The 21307-nt window shown below is 42.8% G+C and overlaps 1 protein-coding gene across 14 annotated transcripts in view; it reads right to left on the reverse strand.

Annotated features, from left to right (window-relative positions):
• Nucleotides 1–21307, reverse strand: part of CELF2 (CUGBP Elav-like family member 2) — a 563459-nt gene that overhangs the window by 14979 nt on the left and 527173 nt on the right. For 8 of the 14 annotated variants that reach the window (XM_062609318.1, XM_062609307.1, XM_062609304.1 and 5 more), the window contains 2 exons: nucleotides 6114–6245; nucleotides 305–502 (listed from right to left, as the gene is read on the reverse strand). In XM_062609318.1, the coding sequence (XP_062465302.1) occupies nucleotides 305–502; nucleotides 6114–6245 (330 nt within the window). The remainder of the gene's footprint in view (nucleotides 1–304; nucleotides 503–6113; nucleotides 6246–21307) is intronic. The other 6 variants (XM_062609306.1, XM_062609313.1, XM_062609305.1 and 3 more) reach the window with 3 other exon arrangements.

The raw sequence follows: 21307 nt of genomic DNA on the forward strand, positions 1-21307 counted from the left end.
TAAGTGAGAATGGCACCCATAAAGGGATGATTTCTGGTAGCAGTGCACTTCTGTGCAGTAGTTGGTAAATGCTTTTATAGAAGAAAGAACAGGCAGTGAAGTATAACTTGAAGGACAGATGGTAAAAATATTAATTCTATTAGACATTAGATAAGGTAACAAGCCTAAACAGCAGAAAACTGAAATAAAACCCAAAGATTAAGCTACTTGAGGTCATTTGTTAAGCTTCCATGAAGAAACAAGCCTACGACACCGCTCTCTCTTGGCCGTTAAGTAGCTTGCTCTGCCATCAGTGGGTGCTTACCTTCCTTCTGGCTGCCCGCAGCACTTTGCTGCTGCAACAAGCTCTGGCTGTACAAGGTGGGCAGCGCGGCGGCCGCGTACTGCTGGATTCCTGAGTAGGCTTGGGTGAGCGCGTCCATCGTGCCGGCCGTACCGTTCGTCAAGCCTGTTGCGCCGAGTCCTCCGTTCAGGGCCGCCATACCTGAGAGCATTTGAGCAACTTTACAAAAAACCCAACAATAGAGAAAAGAAATTGCACTTGTTCATTAGTGCTTTCCGAAAGTCGTTGGTATTATATGACACTGACAACGACAGCAGTGCATGCAGCTCCGCACGTCACCAAATGGGACTGAAAACAAGGAAAAACACGACTTTGGCGCCAGGATCACTTTTAGCACAAGGGTTGCACAGTCAAATGGACTCACATGCAGCCTGCTACTGGCAAGTACTACAGCCCGGTGCTCCTGAAAGCCTCTCCCCTCCTCGATATCTCTGGAGGGTCTCTGGAGTTGGGAGAGTGGGACCTCTTTGACCTGTATCCTTGCAAGATGGCCAGTGGGAAAAAGCAGTCTGCAAGGAAACCCACTCTTTCCGACCAAGGTCCTTAGCAATGGGCCATGACCACACTGTATTAGAAGGGTTGTGCTTAAACAGATTTGGCAGAGAACCCCGATAAACACCACTTTGAAATAACCCTCTGTACACTTCATCCCTGAGGTCTGTGACAGGAAGATGGACTGCAATGCTCTGTGCTTCCACCTTCCCTTTCAGTTGCTTCAGTTACTCCAGAAGAGATGAACATCTAGCACATCTAGAGTGACTGAACTGCTTCATCCAGATCAGGTATCTTTTGTGATGAAACAAGCATTTAGTTCTAGCAATGCCTTCTCACTGGAAGCAGAATCCCCTCACTTTTTTTCTTTAACGCAAATCTACGTCATGATAAATAACAGACGAAGTTAATGGGGATAACTGCCAAGGAGGAAATTATATTGCTAGCTGTGAGGAAAATGGCATCTTTCATCCATGAAAACAGTGTGGTCTGCTGTCCTGGGTTCAGCAGTAGAAGAAGTTTTATTACTCTGACTTGATGTTGGACAAACTTCTGGGCTACACCACCTCTCCATTTCTTCTATGCCTCATCATGGCTCCTAAATGAGCCACACTGAACTTAACAGTGCTAGCACTTATTTTTTTTTTTTTTCAGAAATTCTAGAAAAAGTGAAATTCCTGTTAGAGCTGCAGTCTCTTTGCAGTTGAAGGGGTGGCAGATTTCAGAGCCTGGCTCATCACCCACAACTCCAATTTGGGTGAACTGGAGCAGGAAGCGCCGGTCAGGACTGAGAGTCAGGCCATGTTTTCTGCACAGCTAGATGTGCTGTGCTCCCCAGTTTTTAGGTGAACACACCATAAACAAAAGGGCTTAATCAGGCCCCTTGAAGTAGAGTAGATCAGTCACTGGAAAACTGGGGCACCCAGAACCACCAGCAACCATTGACCGTGCAGTGTTTCAGTCAGCAAAATGATGGATGGATGTGACTGGTGGAGCCATATTAAGACCCAACAGCTAGAAACATTGAAGAGAGGCCTTAATTTCAAAGCAAATAAGGGGTGATACATAAATTGGAGAAAAGTGAGAAAATGAAGCAGAGGACACTTTATAGTGAATTAACAATGAAATCTATTAGACTGGCAAACAATCTTCAAGGAAACCTTATCACATGAGTAATTTAGAAATAGAAAGAGTACTGCAGGGAATTATCCTGCATTGACAGAGGAGGATAAAGGTGCTGACCTACTAGTTTTCTTACATCTCTTATATAGATTCGAAAAGCGTGTTCCTATGAGTCTTCGATAATCAGGACAATTGCTCAAGTGGCACCTTTCTGGCTCTACCAGAATCTGTGCCAATTAAGAGAACTGTACTGCATAAATTATACCTTTTGATAACACTATAATTTGTCTGACTAAATGCTTGACAGAGATGTGATATCCCTAGCTTTTCCTTAATAAAATGTCTCGCCCTTTGAAGATTTCTCTTTCCCCTCCACTCCACTTCAGAGCATTGCTGTACCCTGATAGGAGGTACTGGCTGCCACTGCTTTGAACAAAAACCTGTCAGAGCATGAGAGAGCCATATATTTGGAGTATAATGGTTCCAGTTATAAAACAAAAACTTGCAAACCAAGATAGCTTGTGAAGTATTTTATATCTAAACGACAGGACATTTGGAAAATAAAGATTAATAATAACAACAACAACAATAATAATAGTAATAACAACACTACTACTGCTACTCAACAAAAAATGATGATTTTTTTATCCTGAGCCTGACCTTAACCCGCTCTGGTGTTTTTGTACTTAGGTTTGTGTCATTGCTTGCATGGGTGTACACACAGTGCTGGTTAAAGCCTCCAGATAAAGCTGCTTGTATCTGTCCTTCTATTATAGTGTTGAAACAACTTGATAATAGAGGAAGCATTAGGGTAACATGTTATCTTTTGTGAGTCATCAGCCTATTATATAAACATGCTTTGTGTTGCAGTGGGCAGCATCCTCCCCCTTCTTTCACCCAGAATCAATAGCCCCTTCCCACCAAATGAATTCAGATTAGCAAAGAGCCAGACAGCCCCAGCTCACTGCTTCTGGGAAGGGCTCAGCTATTGCTGCTGCAGTGTCCGTGCCTAAATACACTTGCCTCTTGAGCAAAACAGATCTGCAGAAAGCTCTCCACGTGTTTCCTATTCTGCCTTTTTACATTTTCATGAAATCTGCAAGGTCCAGCTGCAGTTACAAATCTCTGCCATCTCTTTATTATCTCTACCAATGCACCTCAGTCTGATACTGAACTCTGGTTCCTTTCTCACTTCTGTGAAATAACCTTTTGGTGTCTCTCATCTACAGCCTTCTACTTTTTTTGAGTTCTTGTACATAATACAGAAGTGACATTGCCTGGCAAGTCCAAAGGGCTCTCAAAGCGCTTTCCAAGCACCTTCAAAACTGTCATGAACAGCTTTATCTCCATTTTACAGATGCAAATATGGGGGCAGAAAGGCTAAGTGACTGCCCTGGGTTCACAGACAAATACTGTGCCATAGCTGTCCAGTATCCTGAATCCATGGTCTTCTTTCTTAACTGCAATGAATCTCTTCCTCCCTCTTTATTCATTTTCATTATTATTCATCATTCCTTTTGTTAGCTCCATTATTTAAATTTACATGTCCAAAGGAGACATTCTAATGTTTTGCCATTTAAGGTTTTAGATGCTTCCAAGCACAGCTTCAGAAAGAGTGGGTGAATCCCCACATGTATGTACAATTGTTGCCAACCCCCTGGAGACAGAATAACTTAACTTACTCCACTTTCTTTAATTTTTAAGGCCTCCAGACATGTTTCTACAACGCTTTTCTCTACAATGAGAGTACCATCTGTCTCCCCAGCCCAGCTTCCTTTTCATGGACCAAGACAGGATCCAGAAAACAGATAAAAGCCTCTTAGTGAGCTCAGGCTGGAAGATGTTCTTTTTGTGATTCTCGCATGCAGAGCAGGACTTGGCTTCAACAGATGCTCATTCAACATCTAACATGTCCGTGCAAATCAAAGCCCAAGCTCAGTGCTACCTTGTGATTAATTTTTGGGTTAAGCTCCACTTGTCTTGTGCTTTGGATCTCTCTTGTGAATTCCCAAATTAGAAGCACGTCACTCAAGTTCAACTTCTGCACACAGGTAAGTCAGGAACCTCCATAACCAACTAATGCTTTTACTGGAGAGCTTATGACCATGGCATAGTGTGAAACATCAGACTTATTAAACTGAGGGCAAACTCCTAGGCAGGCTGGAGTGTGAACGACTAGATCAGACATGGTCACTAGGAAAAGCACTGGATCATCATCAAAATAGACAGGGAAGGCTGTTGTAATTTGAACACTGCTTTGCTACCTCTAGCATCACAAGTACCTGAAATTGATAATCGGTGTCACCCTTTTGAGAGAAACAGTGCCACAACGCTGTATTGTGTTGTGGGGAAGCAGTTTTCCCTCTTTAGATCTCTGTTGCATATGTATATACATAAGACAGACACATCCACATACATTTTGTAAGTGCTATACACATACAGATATTCCAAGCACGTACACTCTGTTTGTCCATAAAAACATCCATGAAAAAGATTTGGGACTGAAGCCACTCTTGGTACATGTCCACGGAAACAATGGTGGCTTAAAACAAGCTGAAGTTTGGTACTAGGTTCTGAATACATCATTAAAACTTCAAATGACACACGCAGGTAAGTTTGCACACACACCACCTCAAAATACTTGCCGAGAAAACATAAACTCTTTGCTTTTAGCCTACCAAGAACTGTTAAAAGCAGTGCAACAGAAGAGTTCCCACACAAAGTCAAGAGCTCATAGGTGATACACTCTTGATCCACCTTGATGAAGGGGACGTTATCTTGGAGTGCTCCAGTGTGCCTGGGTTCTTAGCACTTGTGGAAGGGAAGCAGTGAGATACCATATTCTGCTTTTAGTATTGTGACTTCTTACAAACCAAGTAAAGCACAATGACTGATCACCAGGAAAGGACATTTAATGATTTCTTACTTAGTCAGGGTAGCTCTCTTACTATGAGAGCTTAAGAGAGATTTTCATGCATGCCATTTTCAGTGGCTTGCTTTAATACTAATGTAATAGTAAGAAAGGAAACTATGATCTTCCCTTTTGGGACCTAATACTTACTTTTCTTACATTTTCTTGAGTCATATTTACTATGAGGTTGTTTGTGTGAAATACGCATGTCCTTGCCAGAAGCAAGACCTGTTTTACACAAGACCCCATGCACCACTCAACACTGCTACATGGACATCCATAAGCCCCCTTCCTTCCCAGCTCCCAACAATGACAACCAGAGATCACAGAACAAAAAGATTGTGTGAGCAGCCACGTAACAGTGACAAAAAGGACATCATGCAGAGCATCAGAGTGAGCAAGAGATACTGAGGAGGACATCCATTCCTGGGGGTACATTATGATGGCTCATGGACTAGATAGGTTCCTTGCATTGCAAAAGGAAATGCAAGGAGTAACAGCAGCTGAAAAAAAAGGGAGGGGGGGAAATGCAGCTGGACAAATCTCTTCCATTGCAGGCAAAGGTGAAGTCATCATAGCAGAAACAATAAATACAAAAAAAAAATCCTTCTTCTTCAGGAAAATCTTGACCATGGCTAAGAACAAGGAAGAATGTTCTAACAACTACCAGCATCTACTTAGTTGGAGATGCCAGGGTTTGTTTAGGATGTCATAGGATTGATGTGCATGCTCTGGTACTGCAGGTGACTGACTGCATCATTCTCTTATACTTGCCAATTAAAAGTCAAAGACTTGCCTTCATTTTTAAAGTATGTTGCTCTCAAGTCAACTTTATAGTTCCTACAGACATTTGAAAAGGACTGCCTCCACGGCAAACATCTTTCTTATCCCTACGTTTCTGAGTGAGGTTTTGTACATTGGGTGATAGACCTGTTGTCAGACTCCCTAAATGACAAAGGAGCCTCTGCTATAGCCTAAATAACCCAAATCCCTGGTGACATTTCTTTTACCTTCCATACGCCCTGCAAGAAAAGGAGTCTTTGTGCAGGGACCCAAGGGACTTCACTTTGCAGAGCAAACTATGTGAAACTTAAAGACTCCAGAACTGCATGTGTACCACGAATGGAACTAGATCAACTTGACCCCCTTATTTTGTATATAGATCAAAAATAATCACTTTACAATTGATAGTTTTTGTGGAATGATTATTGGGAAAGGCTGTCCACCACAGCAGTAAATACTCACTGTTTACGGTACCTGCTAGTGCATTAATATTATTCAGTCCAACAGTGGCTCCAGCCAATCCTTGGAGAGTACCCAGAGAAGTCAAAGAATTCATGGCCGCACCAGCTGTGGAATTAGCAGTTGATGCAGCCACTGAAAGGAAAACAGAAAATGAACAAAGGCAAAATTAAGGCCATATTTTGCTTATTTTAGTTGATCACAAAACAGCTTACAATAATGCTGAGCACAACAGGGTTATTTGCAAGAAAAAGAGACCAATAGACCAACCTTGTCCAAGATAATTAATAGTATGATTGTTCATGGGAAGTGTTGATGAGCCTTGAGCTGCAAAGGCTCGATCACAAAATTTAGCATTGTGCTACTATTTGCAAACATAATACAGGAACAATAAGTACAGGATCAGTCACATTTGAGAAAGTTTGTCTATCAACCTAACACCCCAGGCTGATGAGCTAACTAGGCTATTGAGGTTCTGTCACATTTTGAAATTTATTGTTGAAAAAAAAATTAGTAATTCCATAATATAGAATATACATATATATAAAATATATCCTATATCTTATATATTCTAAAATAGAATTCGTAATTTTGTCTTAAAACAGCTTTCTGGTTTGGGCACCAAGTGTTATAAGAGAACTGTTAATTATTCTAAGTGAGACACTATGTTGTTACGGATCTGCTCTAGGATTCTGTGTGAACATCATTTAAACCCTTGAAGTTTACAAAAAGAAGAATGACCAACCAAATGCAAAATGTACCTGCTATCCATTTTAGTGCAGGCTTTTGGCCTGGCCTTTGTACATAACTAGTCATGTATATACACCCTATAAATGATAGATGCATCCCCAGAAGCTCTGCAGAGGCTCAGGTGGAGCAAAGGTCCTTGCTGCTACAGTGCCAAGGGAATGACAGAGATGGATGAGATGAATCTGTCTAAACTACATGCTTAAGAAAAGAAAAAGACTCACTCTCTTGTCACAGGAAAGTAATAAAACACCTTAGAAAGAGCTATAATTTGTGATAGGTTGGATAAACTAGAAATGTGCATCTCTCATAGAAGGGCCTTGAATAACCAGTGTAGATTAAAAACTTACAGGTAGGTAAAGTTATAGCAGATGAATCACATTCATAAAAGCTGCAGAAGCAATTAGGTTTTTAGCTTGTCTCCTGAGCCCTACTTTAATGTATCAATCATAAAGACTTTCTTTTCCATTATCTTCTGAAAAGTGAACATTTAAAGTCAGAGTTTTGTTGATGATTTACTGGAGGCACATCATGTCTACACAGTCCTTTTTTGCTCCTGTTCATGACCTATCTGTGAAATGGTCAAGACCACTTTTATCTTGATGCTCTTTTGAGCTGCTGAACACATCAGATTAGTCAGTGAAGCCTCAAGAAAGTGAAGCCTCTACAGCTGTCAGTATCCAGTTAGGAAAGCAGGAGGCAACTTTTTCACTCTATGGGTGCACCTTCAGGATTTCACCTACAACCAACCTACCTTTACAACCTGAAGACCCACCAAAGACAAGCCTTAGCCTTCGTGAGGCCTCAAAGTACAAGACTCTCTTAGTGCAGGCGAGGTTTCCAGACTCTGAGGCACTTCTTGTCCCCACTTCCCTAGCATCTGCAGTGTTAACTTGACCAATTGCGCAGATAGAGGCAGCTTTGATCATTCAGTCTCTCTCCACAAAGAACTAAGAAGCCAATAATGTCTTGATTTTTAAAAAAGTAACAAAAAACCAAGTAAAAAACCACTTTTGTCAGATAATGTGAGCACCAGCAGAGGAGAAAAAAAAAGCATGCATGAAAGCCAGTGAATTCCCTGTGACCAATACTGCTCTGTGTTTCTGCTCATATTCATTAGCAGATCATGTAAATGAAGTCCATAAACCTCAAATCTGAAGGATTTGATTGTTTTTGACTGGTCTGAATTCCATCCATTTTCTGTTTTGAAGCATTACTGCCCTTTTCTCCAGAGGAAACACATATAGTTAAGAAATGAGAGAAACAGGGGCTAGGAAGCTGCCTAAAAATTACACTAAAACTGGGGGCAAATAACTCTTGTGAATGAGAGCCACATGCTTACTATTATGAAGAGAAGGCAGAAAAACCTGATTAAATCCCTTCCTTTTGCACACCCCACAGAGCATGTTGCGATGGCTCTTATCCTGGTGTCACTGCTCAAACACATGCCCCAGGGATGGCCAGTATCTGGGGCCAACATCTCTTTTCTTTTATTCATATCAAGTTTCTCTGTTCCATCAGACAAACACAGAGCAGGTGCCTCAGTGATTTTCCCATTTGAAGTTACAACACAGATTATCTAGTTTGCCTAAATAATGCCTTGGCATATAATCAATGTGAAATACTAGCTGGAGCACCAAAGCGCCTCAGAAATCAGCTTTTTGTTGTTGTGGCTATTTCTTCTGCTTAGCAGTGATCTGTCTCTCAGATCCACTGGGACAATACTTTTTCCTCTTTGGCTTATTATTTCTTTGAGGAGAAAGAAACGGAACAAATTGTGTGGCTCCCATTATCTTATTGAACATGGGGTGAACAGAAATGGAGCTCCTTTTGTTAGGGCACTTGTAAAGGACAGATTCAGCACCTTGCTCTTTCCTGAGAGACTCCACACTAGTTATCTCCTTCTCTTTGACTGAGACCTGCATGTATGAAATAAAGATGAAGACAGGGATGAGCTAAAATACTATCATAAAGGGGCCACAAAAGGTCCAAGATATTAACAGAGGTGAATATTTCTCAAATTAACAGGTGAAGCAATGGTATTCCTATGTCCCAAAATACTTAAAGGGACATGGAACAGAAGTTAACAGGTCCTACAAGATACCTGTGGAGTCTTAGCCCTGCCAAAAGTTTTTACCTCATGTGACCCCAGAACATGCTAAAAGCCATCTAAAGACAAGGACTATGCTTCTCCTGTCCTTTACCTGTTTCTAGTTCCTTTCAGCTAAAAAATTGTAACATATATTGAACCAAAGGGGGGAAAAAAAGTCACATGCCTCGTGGTAACACTAGAGGACTGCACCACTTTTGGGGAACCTGTATAACTCTCTCGTGTCAGCAAAGCTCTTGGGCTCCACAACTGCCCAGAGTAATGGCGAAGGAAGTATAATTCACTGTCAGAATAGTGTTATTCTATATTAATGTGTTTTAGTTGTCCAGATGACAACAACAGATTGGATACCTACAGAATTTATAAATTGTTTTTTACCAGGTTCCCTTCTACCACATAAATTAAAAGAAAACATGTCACAGCTCCCTCCATCCTCTACACCAGAACATTGCTGCTCTGAATCATAGCACTTCATAGTACTGCTTAACAAACAGTAAGCATCTCTCTCCAGGTACTTAGACAACTTGATGTATGGAGCTGTAATGCCACTAGGAATTGCCCTCTTTGTGCTACTGGCGCAGCACTATTTGGTGCAACAGTGAGGAAAATCAAAATACACACAAACAGTGCAAAGGACTTGGGCTTCTGCTGCCACTTTGTATGGCACACCCTGTATCCACAACATCTGGTGTATTATTCTTCCCTTTATACTGGGAATTTTATCCTTGTCTCCTTAAAACCTGCATATGTCAGGGACTCGATACGTTTCTGGCCAGTACAAAGTGAGTTAGCTAATACTGAAGCTAGGGGGAGAGATTCAGCAGACTGGAGCTCCAGCCTGATGAATGCTGACTGAATATACGATAGTTGGTGAAGAACAGAGATTCTTTTTACCAGCTGTACCGATCGTTCCCTCACGACGTTAAGCCCTGGATAAACATCAGAACATGACAGATAATATTTTGCCTACTCAAAGGAACCTTTTCCTCTCTAACATCAGTGTCCTGGGTTCAGCAGTAGAAGTCGTTTTTCCCCTTCTTGGTAGCTGGTGCAGTGCAGTGTTTTGACTTTCAGCTCGGGAACAGAGCTGATAACAAGCGATGTTTTGGTTTGGCCAAGGACTTTGTGAGCCTCATGCTCTGCCAGGGAGGAGGGGAAGCCAGGAGGAAGCAGAGACAGGACACCTGACCCAAACTGACCAAAGAGGTATTCCATACCACAGCACGTCATGCCCAGGATGTAACTGGGAGTTAGCCGGAAGGGCTGAGAGACTGCAGGGTTGGAGGAGGTATCGGTCGGAGCTTGGTCGGGCTGAGGGGGGGCAAGTTATCGGCCGGCTGGTGCTGAGGTGTTGTATTCTCTTCCCTTGTTATTTCCTTTATCATTATTATCATTGGTGGTAGCAGTAGTGATTTGTGTTATACCTTAGTTACTAAACTGTTCTTATCTCAACCCGTGGGAGTTGCATTCTTTTCGATTCTCCTCTCCGTCCCTCCGAGAGCAGGGGGAGGGCAAGAAAGGGGGGGAAGTGAGTGAACGAGTTACCTGACTGGGTTTAAACCACGACAGTTCTTTTTGGCGCCCAACGTGGGGCACGAGGGGTTGAGATAACGACAGATTTGACTGGATTAATAGTCACTCGTCACAATGCTGATTTATTGGCTCTCAGAGTTGTTCTTGTTGATCTCACAGCTTCAGACCGTTGTAACTTACGTAGAGCCGGTATTTGCTGTGATAGTGTTTATCAAGTGTGGGGCCTGGGCTAAGGTTCTTGTCTCACTGTGCTTTATGGCAATGGCTTGTAATACGGGCGGGCTCCAGCAGCAGGGCGGGACGGACGTGGCCTTGGACTTGTACGTGGCCGTCCGGCTGCTCTTCACCGTCCTGGCCCTCGCCCTACTCTCCATCTTCGTGAGGCTGCGGGGAGCCGAGGGGGAGCGGCCCCGGGAGCCGGCGGCTGCTGAAGCGGCCCGGGAGAGCGGCCCCGGGGACCAAGCGGCGGCGGGAGCGGGGCCGGAGGCCGCGAGGGGACGGCTGCCGGTGGAGGAGGTCGGGGCGGTCGAGGAGCAGAAGGAAGGGGCTGCCGAGCAGCGGGAGAAGGCGGCGGAGGAGCCGAGCCCCGCGGCCGAGCCGAGCCCCGCGGCCGAGCCGAGCCCAGCGGCCGAGCCCAGCCCTGAGACGGCCGAGAGCGTTTCCCGGAAGCCGCCCGCCGAGCCCCAGGAGGATGCAGGAGACCACGCAGCATTTCCCAGCAAGGCAGAGGAGGAAGAGCTGCACTCAGGAAAAGAGAAGCTGGCGGTGGGAGAGCCGGCAAGCACAGCAGCTACACCAGCCCCAGTGACAAGTACAGCAGCATCGTTTGAGAGTTCTGGAGGTTTTGAATGGCCTTTGGGTGTCCTTGGGACCTGCCTGCTGATTGTGATGGGGATCAGCATGTTGGCACACACAAAGGCTGTGTTCTACCCACAACCGTTTTGTCTGATCTCAAAAGTTAAGCAGAGTCAGGTTTGGGTCTTGTCTGGGGTTAGACGACAATATAGGGTGACCAAGAGGTTTTTCCCAAGGCTGGACAGCCAGGAGTGGCAGGGTGTGTGCGACAGTATGGGCAAGTATCTAGTCCACTGGGCCCCTCCAGTGCTTTGGAAGCGTCGGAGATGGAAGGCAGCTGCATGGAGTCGCCAGCAACAAGCTGCAGAAACTGCTTAAGGGGACAGTGAATTATTTTGAGCCTGGTGGGCCCATGGCACTTCAGGCCATCAGAGCAGAGATGCAACATAGAGATGGACTCATGATCAAGGGGTGGACTTAACAATGGACACTATTGCCCAGGTTATTCACGAGTGTGAACACTGCACACAGTCTCTCCTGCTCTGGAAGACTGTTAGAAGAGATGGAGACTGACATCATGGACCAGATGGACTCAGCAGCTTTATAGGGACTGGTCCATGCACTAAGATAAGAGTGATGGTATATTGAAAATGTGGGATCTGAGCATGACGTGAATGGTATGGAATAAGGGGTGGATAATGTCCTGGGTTCAGCAGTAGAAGTCGTTTTTCCCCTTCTTGGTAGCTGGTGTAGTGCAGTGTTTTGACTTTCAGCTCGGGAACAGAGCTGATAACAAGCGATGTTTTGGTTTGGCCAAGGACTTTGTGAGCCTCATGCTCTGCCAGGGAGGAGGGGAAGCCAGGAGGAAGCAGAGACAGGACACCTGACCCAAACTGACCAAAGAGGTATTCCATACCACAGCACGTCATGCCCAGGATGTAACTGGGAGTTAGCCGGAAGGGCTGAGAGACTGCAGGGTTGGAGGAGGTATCGGTCGGAGCTTGGTCGGGCTGAGGGGGGGCAAGTTATCGGCCGGCTGGTGCTGAGGTGTTGTATTCTCTTCCCTTGTTATTTCCTTTATCATTATTATCATTGGTGGTAGCAGTAGTGATTTGTGTTATACCTTAGTTACTAAACTGTTCTTATCTCAACCCGTGGGAGTTGCATTCTTTTCGATTCTCCTCTCCGTCCCTCCGAGAGCAGGGGGAGGGCAAGAAAGGGGGGGAAGTGAGTGAACGAGTTACCTGACTGGGTTTAAACCACGACACATCAGTCATGGAATAAGCCAACAACCTTTTCAAAGAGGCTGTTGCTCAATCAGAGACTACTGGCAGGAGTTACAGGGTTGAATCTTTTGGCTGTTGTTGCAAGAGTTCAGACAAGATGTTCATCAAATTCCCCACTGACCTTAAGAATCTATTAATACAGGAAATACTATCACAGCATTGGATAAAGAGGTCAGTTTAACATGTGAGAATAAAGAGTTGTCCAGTAACCTGTAGAAAAATCTGCTCTTTCCTGCAGGTACACAGCATGCTGGCCACCTGTTGCCTTCTCCATCCAGGCCACACACAGAGACTTTACAAAACACTTTAGCATCTCCAACCATGAAAGGTGAGAAGGTTCAAAATATTTATTTCACTATTAGAGACCTTGTGGTTTCCTCTTCATTGTCCGCTCTCTTCCCACATTTCTGTGTCATCTTTCTTCCAAACTCAGTCCCACTTTACTAAACACCCAGAAAACTTCAAATAATACAAATAATACCATAAAGAGGCTGTGAAATGGAGAAAGGCATCGCTGCAGCCCTTCCCCGACACCCCTCTAATTCATTCACAACCCCAGCCATTTGATCTTACTCTGCTTCCTCCATTTAATTGATGAAACTTTTGCTATCAGCTTCATTATGAATAAAGAGACTTGGCCTTTGGTTAACATATTCTTTAAAAGAGCTCTCTGTGATACAGAGAACACATTTTCATTTGGAGTGGTTGCTCTACACAGTACAGATATTTGTGTTTAACCAGTAATGTTGCATTCATAGAGATATTTAAGGCTGAAAAAAGCTGGCATTTTCAACTCTTCTCCTCAACACATTTATTTCTACCTGTAAAAGGTTATAACACCTTTTAGGTCAGAGATATTTTAATAGAAATCTAAACTAGCAATGAGACATTCCCCTTTTAATTTAAGTAACATTTCAACACAATTCCTAAAAACTCTGCCAACCTAGAAAAACAAGCGGCATTAGCATAGAAAATTTTGGCCATTCTTCTGGCTAGCTTATGTCCACAGAGTCATGATGATTTACAACGCCTGGATTTATATCAGCTGGAAAACTAGATTCAGGATAACAGCATCTAGGCAAGGCAATGACACGTAAGTATTTCTTTGGCTTTGCTGTGCACACTGTGGATGGGATTAATTTCCCCACCTTGGCAGCCTCATTGTTAGTTTAAGCTAGTCTAGTCAAAACTATTCTTTTGGGCAGTCTCTGAGGTTGAGACCTCCAACTTGGACACCCTACCTTTAGATTTCTATCTAAGGATGGGCTGAATTGCCCCCTGGAAGTGACCCTTCCTACTGGCTGAGATGGTGAACTCAAAGTAGACATAGATCATTCAGACAGGCAATGTGCTGTAGGATGGATCCTGCCCTTCTTGTTGGCCACACGTTGTATTAACAAGCTGGTGATCTGAAAGCGAGGGATCTGCTTCCATCCTGCATGCAGAATCAATGCCAAACCATGAAAATTCAGGAGTCTGAATGTAACCACCTCAATCAAATCTCAGGCTCAGAGAATTGCCTGATTTTGGGCAATTCTGATCTAATCTGCAGAGGATGTGCACTGCTCTGTTAAGCACATCCTGTCAGAGAAAGGAGCCAGACAGCAGTCACTTGGGAAGTGTGACAATATTGGTCATACAAAATAGGATGGCCTTGTTAAAAGCAACAGGATGAGCTGAACTACTAGATGCTATTGATGCCTTTCCCAGTTCTGCCTCAAACTTCTTGTGCTGCCCTGGATAAAGCTCCATGTGTTTTTGTGGCAAGACAGGGTTAATTCTGCTTCTTCCCAGTCACAGGCTTGTCTCTTAGAAAGCCACATCTTGGAGATACAGGCACATTCTTGTCATGCCTATTTACCTCCTACACCTAAGATCAAGTAGTGCTCTTGGCAGGATTTCTGGGTGTTCTGAAGCAAAAAAAACCCCACAGGCCTACGTTTGTCTGTACTATAGCCTTGGGTAAATCCCACTCCTCTCATGCCCAGTGTATAAAACAAACCCTCTTCCCCAACAGGTCACCTGGAGGGTCCAGGGAGGCTGCCTGAGAACCTGGTGATGAAATGAAGTACTGGATAAACACTCCATCTCACTTGCTCTGAAGAGCAGAACCTGCTTGAATCACACAGGCATTGCTGTGATTTAGCAGAGGGGTGAATTATAGTGTGTAGCTGACCCCATTCTTTCCTTAATTTCATTTGTAAATGCCTAAGTAATAAAAAAACTCCATATACCACAAGAAAAAGTCTCCGTGGAACCTCCATAGTATATATGCTAACTTGGCACTGTTCTATGGGTGCGGATATGCAGTAGGCTGTGTGTGCACTCTCCCCATTCCTCTTCACCTCATCCTGTTCCCTTCCTCCTCTTCCAACACTGACATACTGTCTGGAAATGACACACAGTCACACTGCAGGCCTGGGACTAAGGTATTAAGAGTATCAAAGATGAATTTCAGAGATAGTAAGTGAAGTTTCCTTTGGTAAACATTAATTTGGCTTTAGGGCAGGACTAAAGGAAAGAATGGGAAAGAAAATCAAGGGCAGCTTTAGCTCTTTGCCTGCACAGCGGGTTGCTGTAAACCTTCACTCACCTCATCCATGTGAAAGCAGCTCATCTTTCTGGAGCAGAACCAGCTTTCTGGCACTGCAGAGCTTCAGGTCAGCTCCAAGCCTGGCTTAACTAGACTGGGGCTTTCCATACAGAGATTCACAACAGTAACTGTGCCAGCCCTGCTGACAGGTTTCCTTTAGGCAGCTCTTGGTTACGCTCTGCAATTGCCTGTCACTACCTAATGCACGGCACAACAGGAAGCTCAGCATTTACTTTGATACCAGCTACCTGCTTATCTCCGCTCAGCTGTGAACCACAACTTTGTTCTTGTTGTTTTACTTAATGGAGAGTTTAAATAACTCTGGTTAAGACGATATAGTAGTGCACCAGGGATCAATGTTACCTGCAAATTTAAGGTTGAGTGTCACTATGACTTCAAGCATGAGAAGTTGCAGAGAAAACATGTTCTCTTTTGGGAGAGACTCCTGTCAAACCTGTATTGTTGTTTGTCTGAGTCCAGAATCCTCTTCCTTGTACTGAATTTGGGTGTATTTCTGGTTTTCTGCTGCCGTCCTGAGCTCACTGACTCCGAGGGCTAGATGAAATAGATCTGACTGAAACTGCTCCTGACTAAATGACTGCCATTCAGAGGGATGCAGATGGGCAGACCTGGCCAACAGGAACCTCATGAAATATAACGAGGAAAGATGTGAAGTCCTGTACCTGGGAAGGAATAATCCCTTTCAGTAACACAGGGTGGGGATGGATGGGCTGGGAAAAGGACCTGGAAGGATTCTGGTGGGAGGTGACCATGAGCCAGCAACATGCCCTGGCAGCAAAGAAAGCCAACAGCATCCTGGGCTATTGGAACAGGAGAAGAGCCAGGAGACCCAGGTGATGTTTCCTCTTTATTTGTTAGGTCACATCTAAATATTACATCCAGATTTGGTCTCCTCATCGCATGGAAAACATTGATCAGCTGGATGGACTTCAGTGGAAAGCCAGCACGATGATCAGTGCCTCAATCTTCTAGATTTAGCAATGTTCAAGAGAAAATAAAAACATAGTAGAAGAACAGAAAGAAAGGATATAAGGAAATTATGCAGTGAGAGTAAATTACATAAGAAAAGAAAATAAAAAAGGTATTTTAATATTCCTAACATCTCCTTAGTCATTGACATAGAAAAAAAAATATAAAGAGTTGGGGAGAAAAGGAAAAGAAATATTAAACTCAAATTAGAAATCTCTAATTCTAGCAACTTGAATATAAAATCTTCGTTTACTACCAAAAATCTCTTGGGTAAACAGCATATGTGTTTGTCCCTTTCTTAGTACGGAAGGCTAAGAGACAACACTGGATTTAAGGATAATCAGATTAAGGCTGTGTTGTCTGTTTTCTTTCTAATCTTTAGTTGGAAACCCAATGATTCTGGAACAATGTCTTGCAAACTGTAGCCAAACAAGACAAACGCTAGCCTGAGTGAAAGACTAAGGCTATTGGAATATATCTTGAAGTATTGGAATATATAATGGAGCATATTAAAGTTGAGTTGTGTTAGACAAAGTCTACGCAAAGCTTCCAACTTTAGTCTGATTTACATCTTCTTTACATCTTAAACAGAGAAGAACGGCACCCAACTGTAGGAGGCCCTTATGTAGTTGGGTATCTAGACCACCAGTCTGGTATAATACAAGATTCTGGACAGATCTGTTTAAAATCAATTGATAAAGGTGCACTTACATAGTTACATAGCACTAGCGATGATTGTTTCAAAGAGATGGAGGCCCCAAACCTTCCTCCTAAACATGTGAATGAAATGTCTCTTATGGAAATAAGGAACGATTCAAGTAATGATGCAGTTTATGAGATGAGGATTATAAACATGGGCGTGGGGGAGAAGTGGGTAAGTCAATCACACCAGGCAGGTGACAGCGCTCCCAGGAATTTGCAGTTGCGTTTCTGTCTGAAGTGAGCACACTCTACGGGCTCTGACTGCATAAGGAACATTTTAAAGGGGAAGAATAATTAAGCGATGACAGAGGCATCATCATTATTAGATAATCACAACCCAGGGGCATTAACAAACATTGAGTGTCTCTAATCCCATGGGGTCTAATTATTCTGTGATAATAACCACACCTCCAAGTTTTAATTTATTCTTGAGGAGAATCTGGGGGGGAGGTGGGGGAAAGAGGGGCATTTTAATATTTTTGCTGAAGGAAGATGCAGTTGGCCTTTCAAAAGGGCTCATCAGTATTCTAATCTACCCAGCATGTGTGACTGGCATTAAATTGTCTGCCCTTTACTGTGATCTCAAGCCAATCTGAGTATTCACCCTTGCACAAACTGCCGGTGTCCCAGTCGCTAACACAGCACGAGCACGCACTGGTCTTCTCAGGGCAATTTTTGGGGAAGGACAGGTAGATTTTCCTGCTCTGGGGTGGTTAATTCTCCATAGGCTCCTCTGCCAAACATACTGCCATTGGTGGGGAGAAAGAAGTGAAATTTGCTCATTTTCTGGTATCTTGGAAGTGCTGTCTGACATGTCAAAAAGGAAGACTCTAAGTTTAAGTGCTCTACTTGTGCTTCGATAGAATAAAATAGAAGTGACAGACACACTCCAGGGAAAGAGTGCCAGAAAAGCGAAAGAGCAAGAAAGAGTCGGGGGAAACAAGAATGACAATATAGAAAGACATATACTAATATCACAGCCCTTCTCAAATGTGTCAGTGTCCCTCTATTTCTTCACTACTCACAGGTGAACAATTCCTGTGAAAGATTGTCTGTATCTTCTCAGGACACAGGAAAAGAGAAACACAAATTCAGAAGAAGCCGAAGTCTTCAAGAACTGGAGACTAACTTTAGACTCATAAATCCATACTCTTCAGTAGTGGATGGGCCTTTGAGAGCTAAGGAAATTCCATGACCTTGGGACAAGTGAAAATCAGGGTCACTTATCTTAATCACTTATTTATATTAGAGCCTAACTCGACATTTCCAATGGTCTTGAAATTACAGTCTCTACACCAACCACCTTCCACAGCAGTGCAAAGAAGGAGAGAAAGCAGAGCACACAAAGGCTCTAAAGGTTTCACAGACAAACTTATCAATCAGCTGGTTGTTTTCATAGTTTTCTAAATTTATCTATCTAACAGAAGGTATTTTAGGAAACAACTGTTTATTGATTGGGCATATCTTTGTGAATCTATGCTATTGAGTGTAACAGCACCTTTTCCTGTGAGATTATGAAGATGGACAGAGAGGGTAAAAAAACAGTTAATATTCTGGGCCAACTCCACAGTGATGCTTTTGATTTGTTGAAATGTATTGCTCAGTGAAGACCATCCACCTCTAGTGTAAACTAAAAATCATATATCCTATTTCAGCACTGTGCCTGCAACTTATCATGCATTCTGTCCAGCAGACCACAATGATAAATCGCTTTTGGTTTTGGGTAGCAAGTACTTTAAAAAGAGGCTAGGGAAGAAAATAATAAGGCACAGTGGACTGGCTTGGGTTAAACTTCATAGCTGGCCATTAGATATTTCCAGCTGTAACTCAAACTGAAATCAAACCAAATTGAAACCTCACAATATGAAGAAAACAAAGAATAATTACTGAGCATTTATGACTGTTTTACTCAGTGGGCAAAGGGCTGTGGTCTCTGTTCATCAAAACACCACTGAGTTCACATCAAAACCAGAGCATTAGAATATCTACAGGGAACTTCCAGCTGTGCTTTCATGTTTATTACTGCTACCTCACACAATCTGGAGAGAGCCATTGTTTAGGGACTCATACTCCAATGCTGAAATGACCTCCATGTGGAGCCACTTCAGCATACAATCACTTCTAAATCACTTCCCAAAGAATTTCTGATCTAGAATCAATAAGGCCAGGATCTTCTGCCTGGGTAAAGGCTCCTTCACACTGCCCTCTATGTGCTTGCAACATCTTTAATGTGCTTTCATCACTAAGCAATTACAAGCAATAGGCATCTCTCCGTAAAAAAAGGAGTGTCGTTGAAGTCCAAGACCATAGTTCAAGGTAGGCAATGTTTTTGTTGCAGGAATTCTAATCATATGCAATACAGCAATTCAAATTCTAGTACATGGGAGAGCATGGCCTGATTCACCTTCATCTATCTTAAGATCAGGTAAAAAGTCCTTGGGAGGTGTTTTGTTTTTCCATTGCGGTGAGATGGGCCTAAAAGATCTGTTTACCTGAGACACTTAGGGGTCCTGCCCATGGAATTTTAGAATAGAGATGAGATCAGTTACAAGAGCTAAATAAAGAGTGGTCATTGTAGGGGGAACCCCACAGTATTCAGACTTAACATCGGTATCAGCTGAAGTGTTGGTGCTTTCTTTTACTGATGGACTTGCCTGTTTGGTTTGGGTTTGACTTTGCTGTTGTATTTCTCACGCAAAGAAGTTCTTTATTGGAATAATAATTATTGGAATAATCTCCCCATGGAATTGCTGGTTTCCCCGATGTTGGTCACTGTTAAAATTCATCTGGACAGGGTGCTGGGACACCTATTCTAAGTCAGGCTTTGTCTAGAAAGGTTGGAGCAGATGATCCTTGAGGTCCCTTCCAACCTTGGATTCTATGATTCTATCTATGATTCTACAACATATATTGAAAATTTGAGTCTACAGGTAAAGGAATTATGAGTCCAGAAACTGCATGAATAATAATTTCCATGGAAGAAGGGATTTTTAGGGGGGTGTGGAAGCACAACCTCATTGCAATAGCACACCAGAAGATAAGAGTCATTCAGCTCCGTAAGCCACATAACTCAAGGATTATCTTGTCTCATGTAAAATTACTCAGCCAGATTCTTTGCAGACCATTTGTAAAGTCATATGTAGTTCAATGTGGCACTGGTTCTTTTCATTCATATTGCACACTTTTGTTCCGCGAACAGCAAAGGCAGTCAAGGGTTTACTTTATTTGATTTTAAATCCATGCAGTTGTTGGAGATATTTTTGCTTGGCCAATGCATAAAATAAATCAGCTGCCCCACATTCAAACAACTAGCTCTTCTCAGAAGCAATGACTGAAACAATTAGGTTGAAGACATTCATAAACTCTAATTGCCATTATGTTCCACAATTTATCCTCCCTTAAGAAAACCAGCCATGAGTATCCACGGATACACGCACAATTCAGTAGGGTTGAAGGAGCAGTGCTGGCAGTACTAAACCTTAAATAGTTGAAAGCTCATTCGAATGCATGAGTTTTGCTAAGATTTACAGCATTTCTTCAATAATATGAACTCCAGCACATTTTCTGGGCTTGGAACTTCATGTAAGATATATAGCATATACACTCACATATCCACCTGTGTAGCCAAGCTGATAGAATCATGCTTCCTTTGTAGAAAACAACCCTGAATTAACTTGAAATAGTACTTCCAACAGAAAGGAAAATAGCCTTCTTTATAAACTGGGATTCTTGTGGCTTGAAATAGAGATTAAGAGTGGGGCAGAGAGACACTCACAAAACATAATGTATTATAAAGCATTATTTGTTTACTTCAAGCAAAGTAAATCCTTAAATGTGCTAAGGCAAGGGATTTCATACTTGAGGAAGACCATAATGCACTAATGTTTAAAAACCAAACATGTCTCCTGTTGAATTAAATCCTACTAATCCATGGTTTAGTACTGTATGTTGTTTCCTAAAAAAAAACCCAAACCCCAAACAAAAACCAAACAACAACCAAAACAAACCCAAAGAACTAACAGAGTCCTTCACTGAGAAATACACGCTTCTTCACTGAGAGGTTCTGCCCACCCTAAGCCTGGCTATTTAGCAGCTGAGCTGCCCAAGGATCCTTTAGGCTGAATTGATACACCTGTACAGAAATCAATTTGCTAGGAGAATACACAAAGACCTGTTGTATTTTAAGAGACAAATATGCAAACAGGTCATTCCAGTTAATTGATGGCCTGTCTGCTGCCATTGGCATCCAGGTTATCACAATGAGGAGACCAGGCAGGCAGCGGTGTTCCAGGGAGGCTCTGTGGGAATTCATCACCCTTCACCTCTCCTCTTACTGCACTGGGATTTTGGAGATTTTTAGCCACAATTCCTACTTTTTTCTTCTTTAGTAATTTAAAGACATTCTGAAGCATTATTAAAAATACAAATACAGGTCAAAACT

Source organism: Pezoporus occidentalis, unplaced genomic scaffold (assembly GCF_034315485.1).
Source record: "Pezoporus occidentalis ecotype Australia unplaced genomic scaffold, CSIRO_AGI_Poc_V1 ctg136, whole genome shotgun sequence".
NCBI classification, from domain to species: Eukaryota; Metazoa; Chordata; class Aves; order Psittaciformes; family Psittacidae; genus Pezoporus; species Pezoporus occidentalis.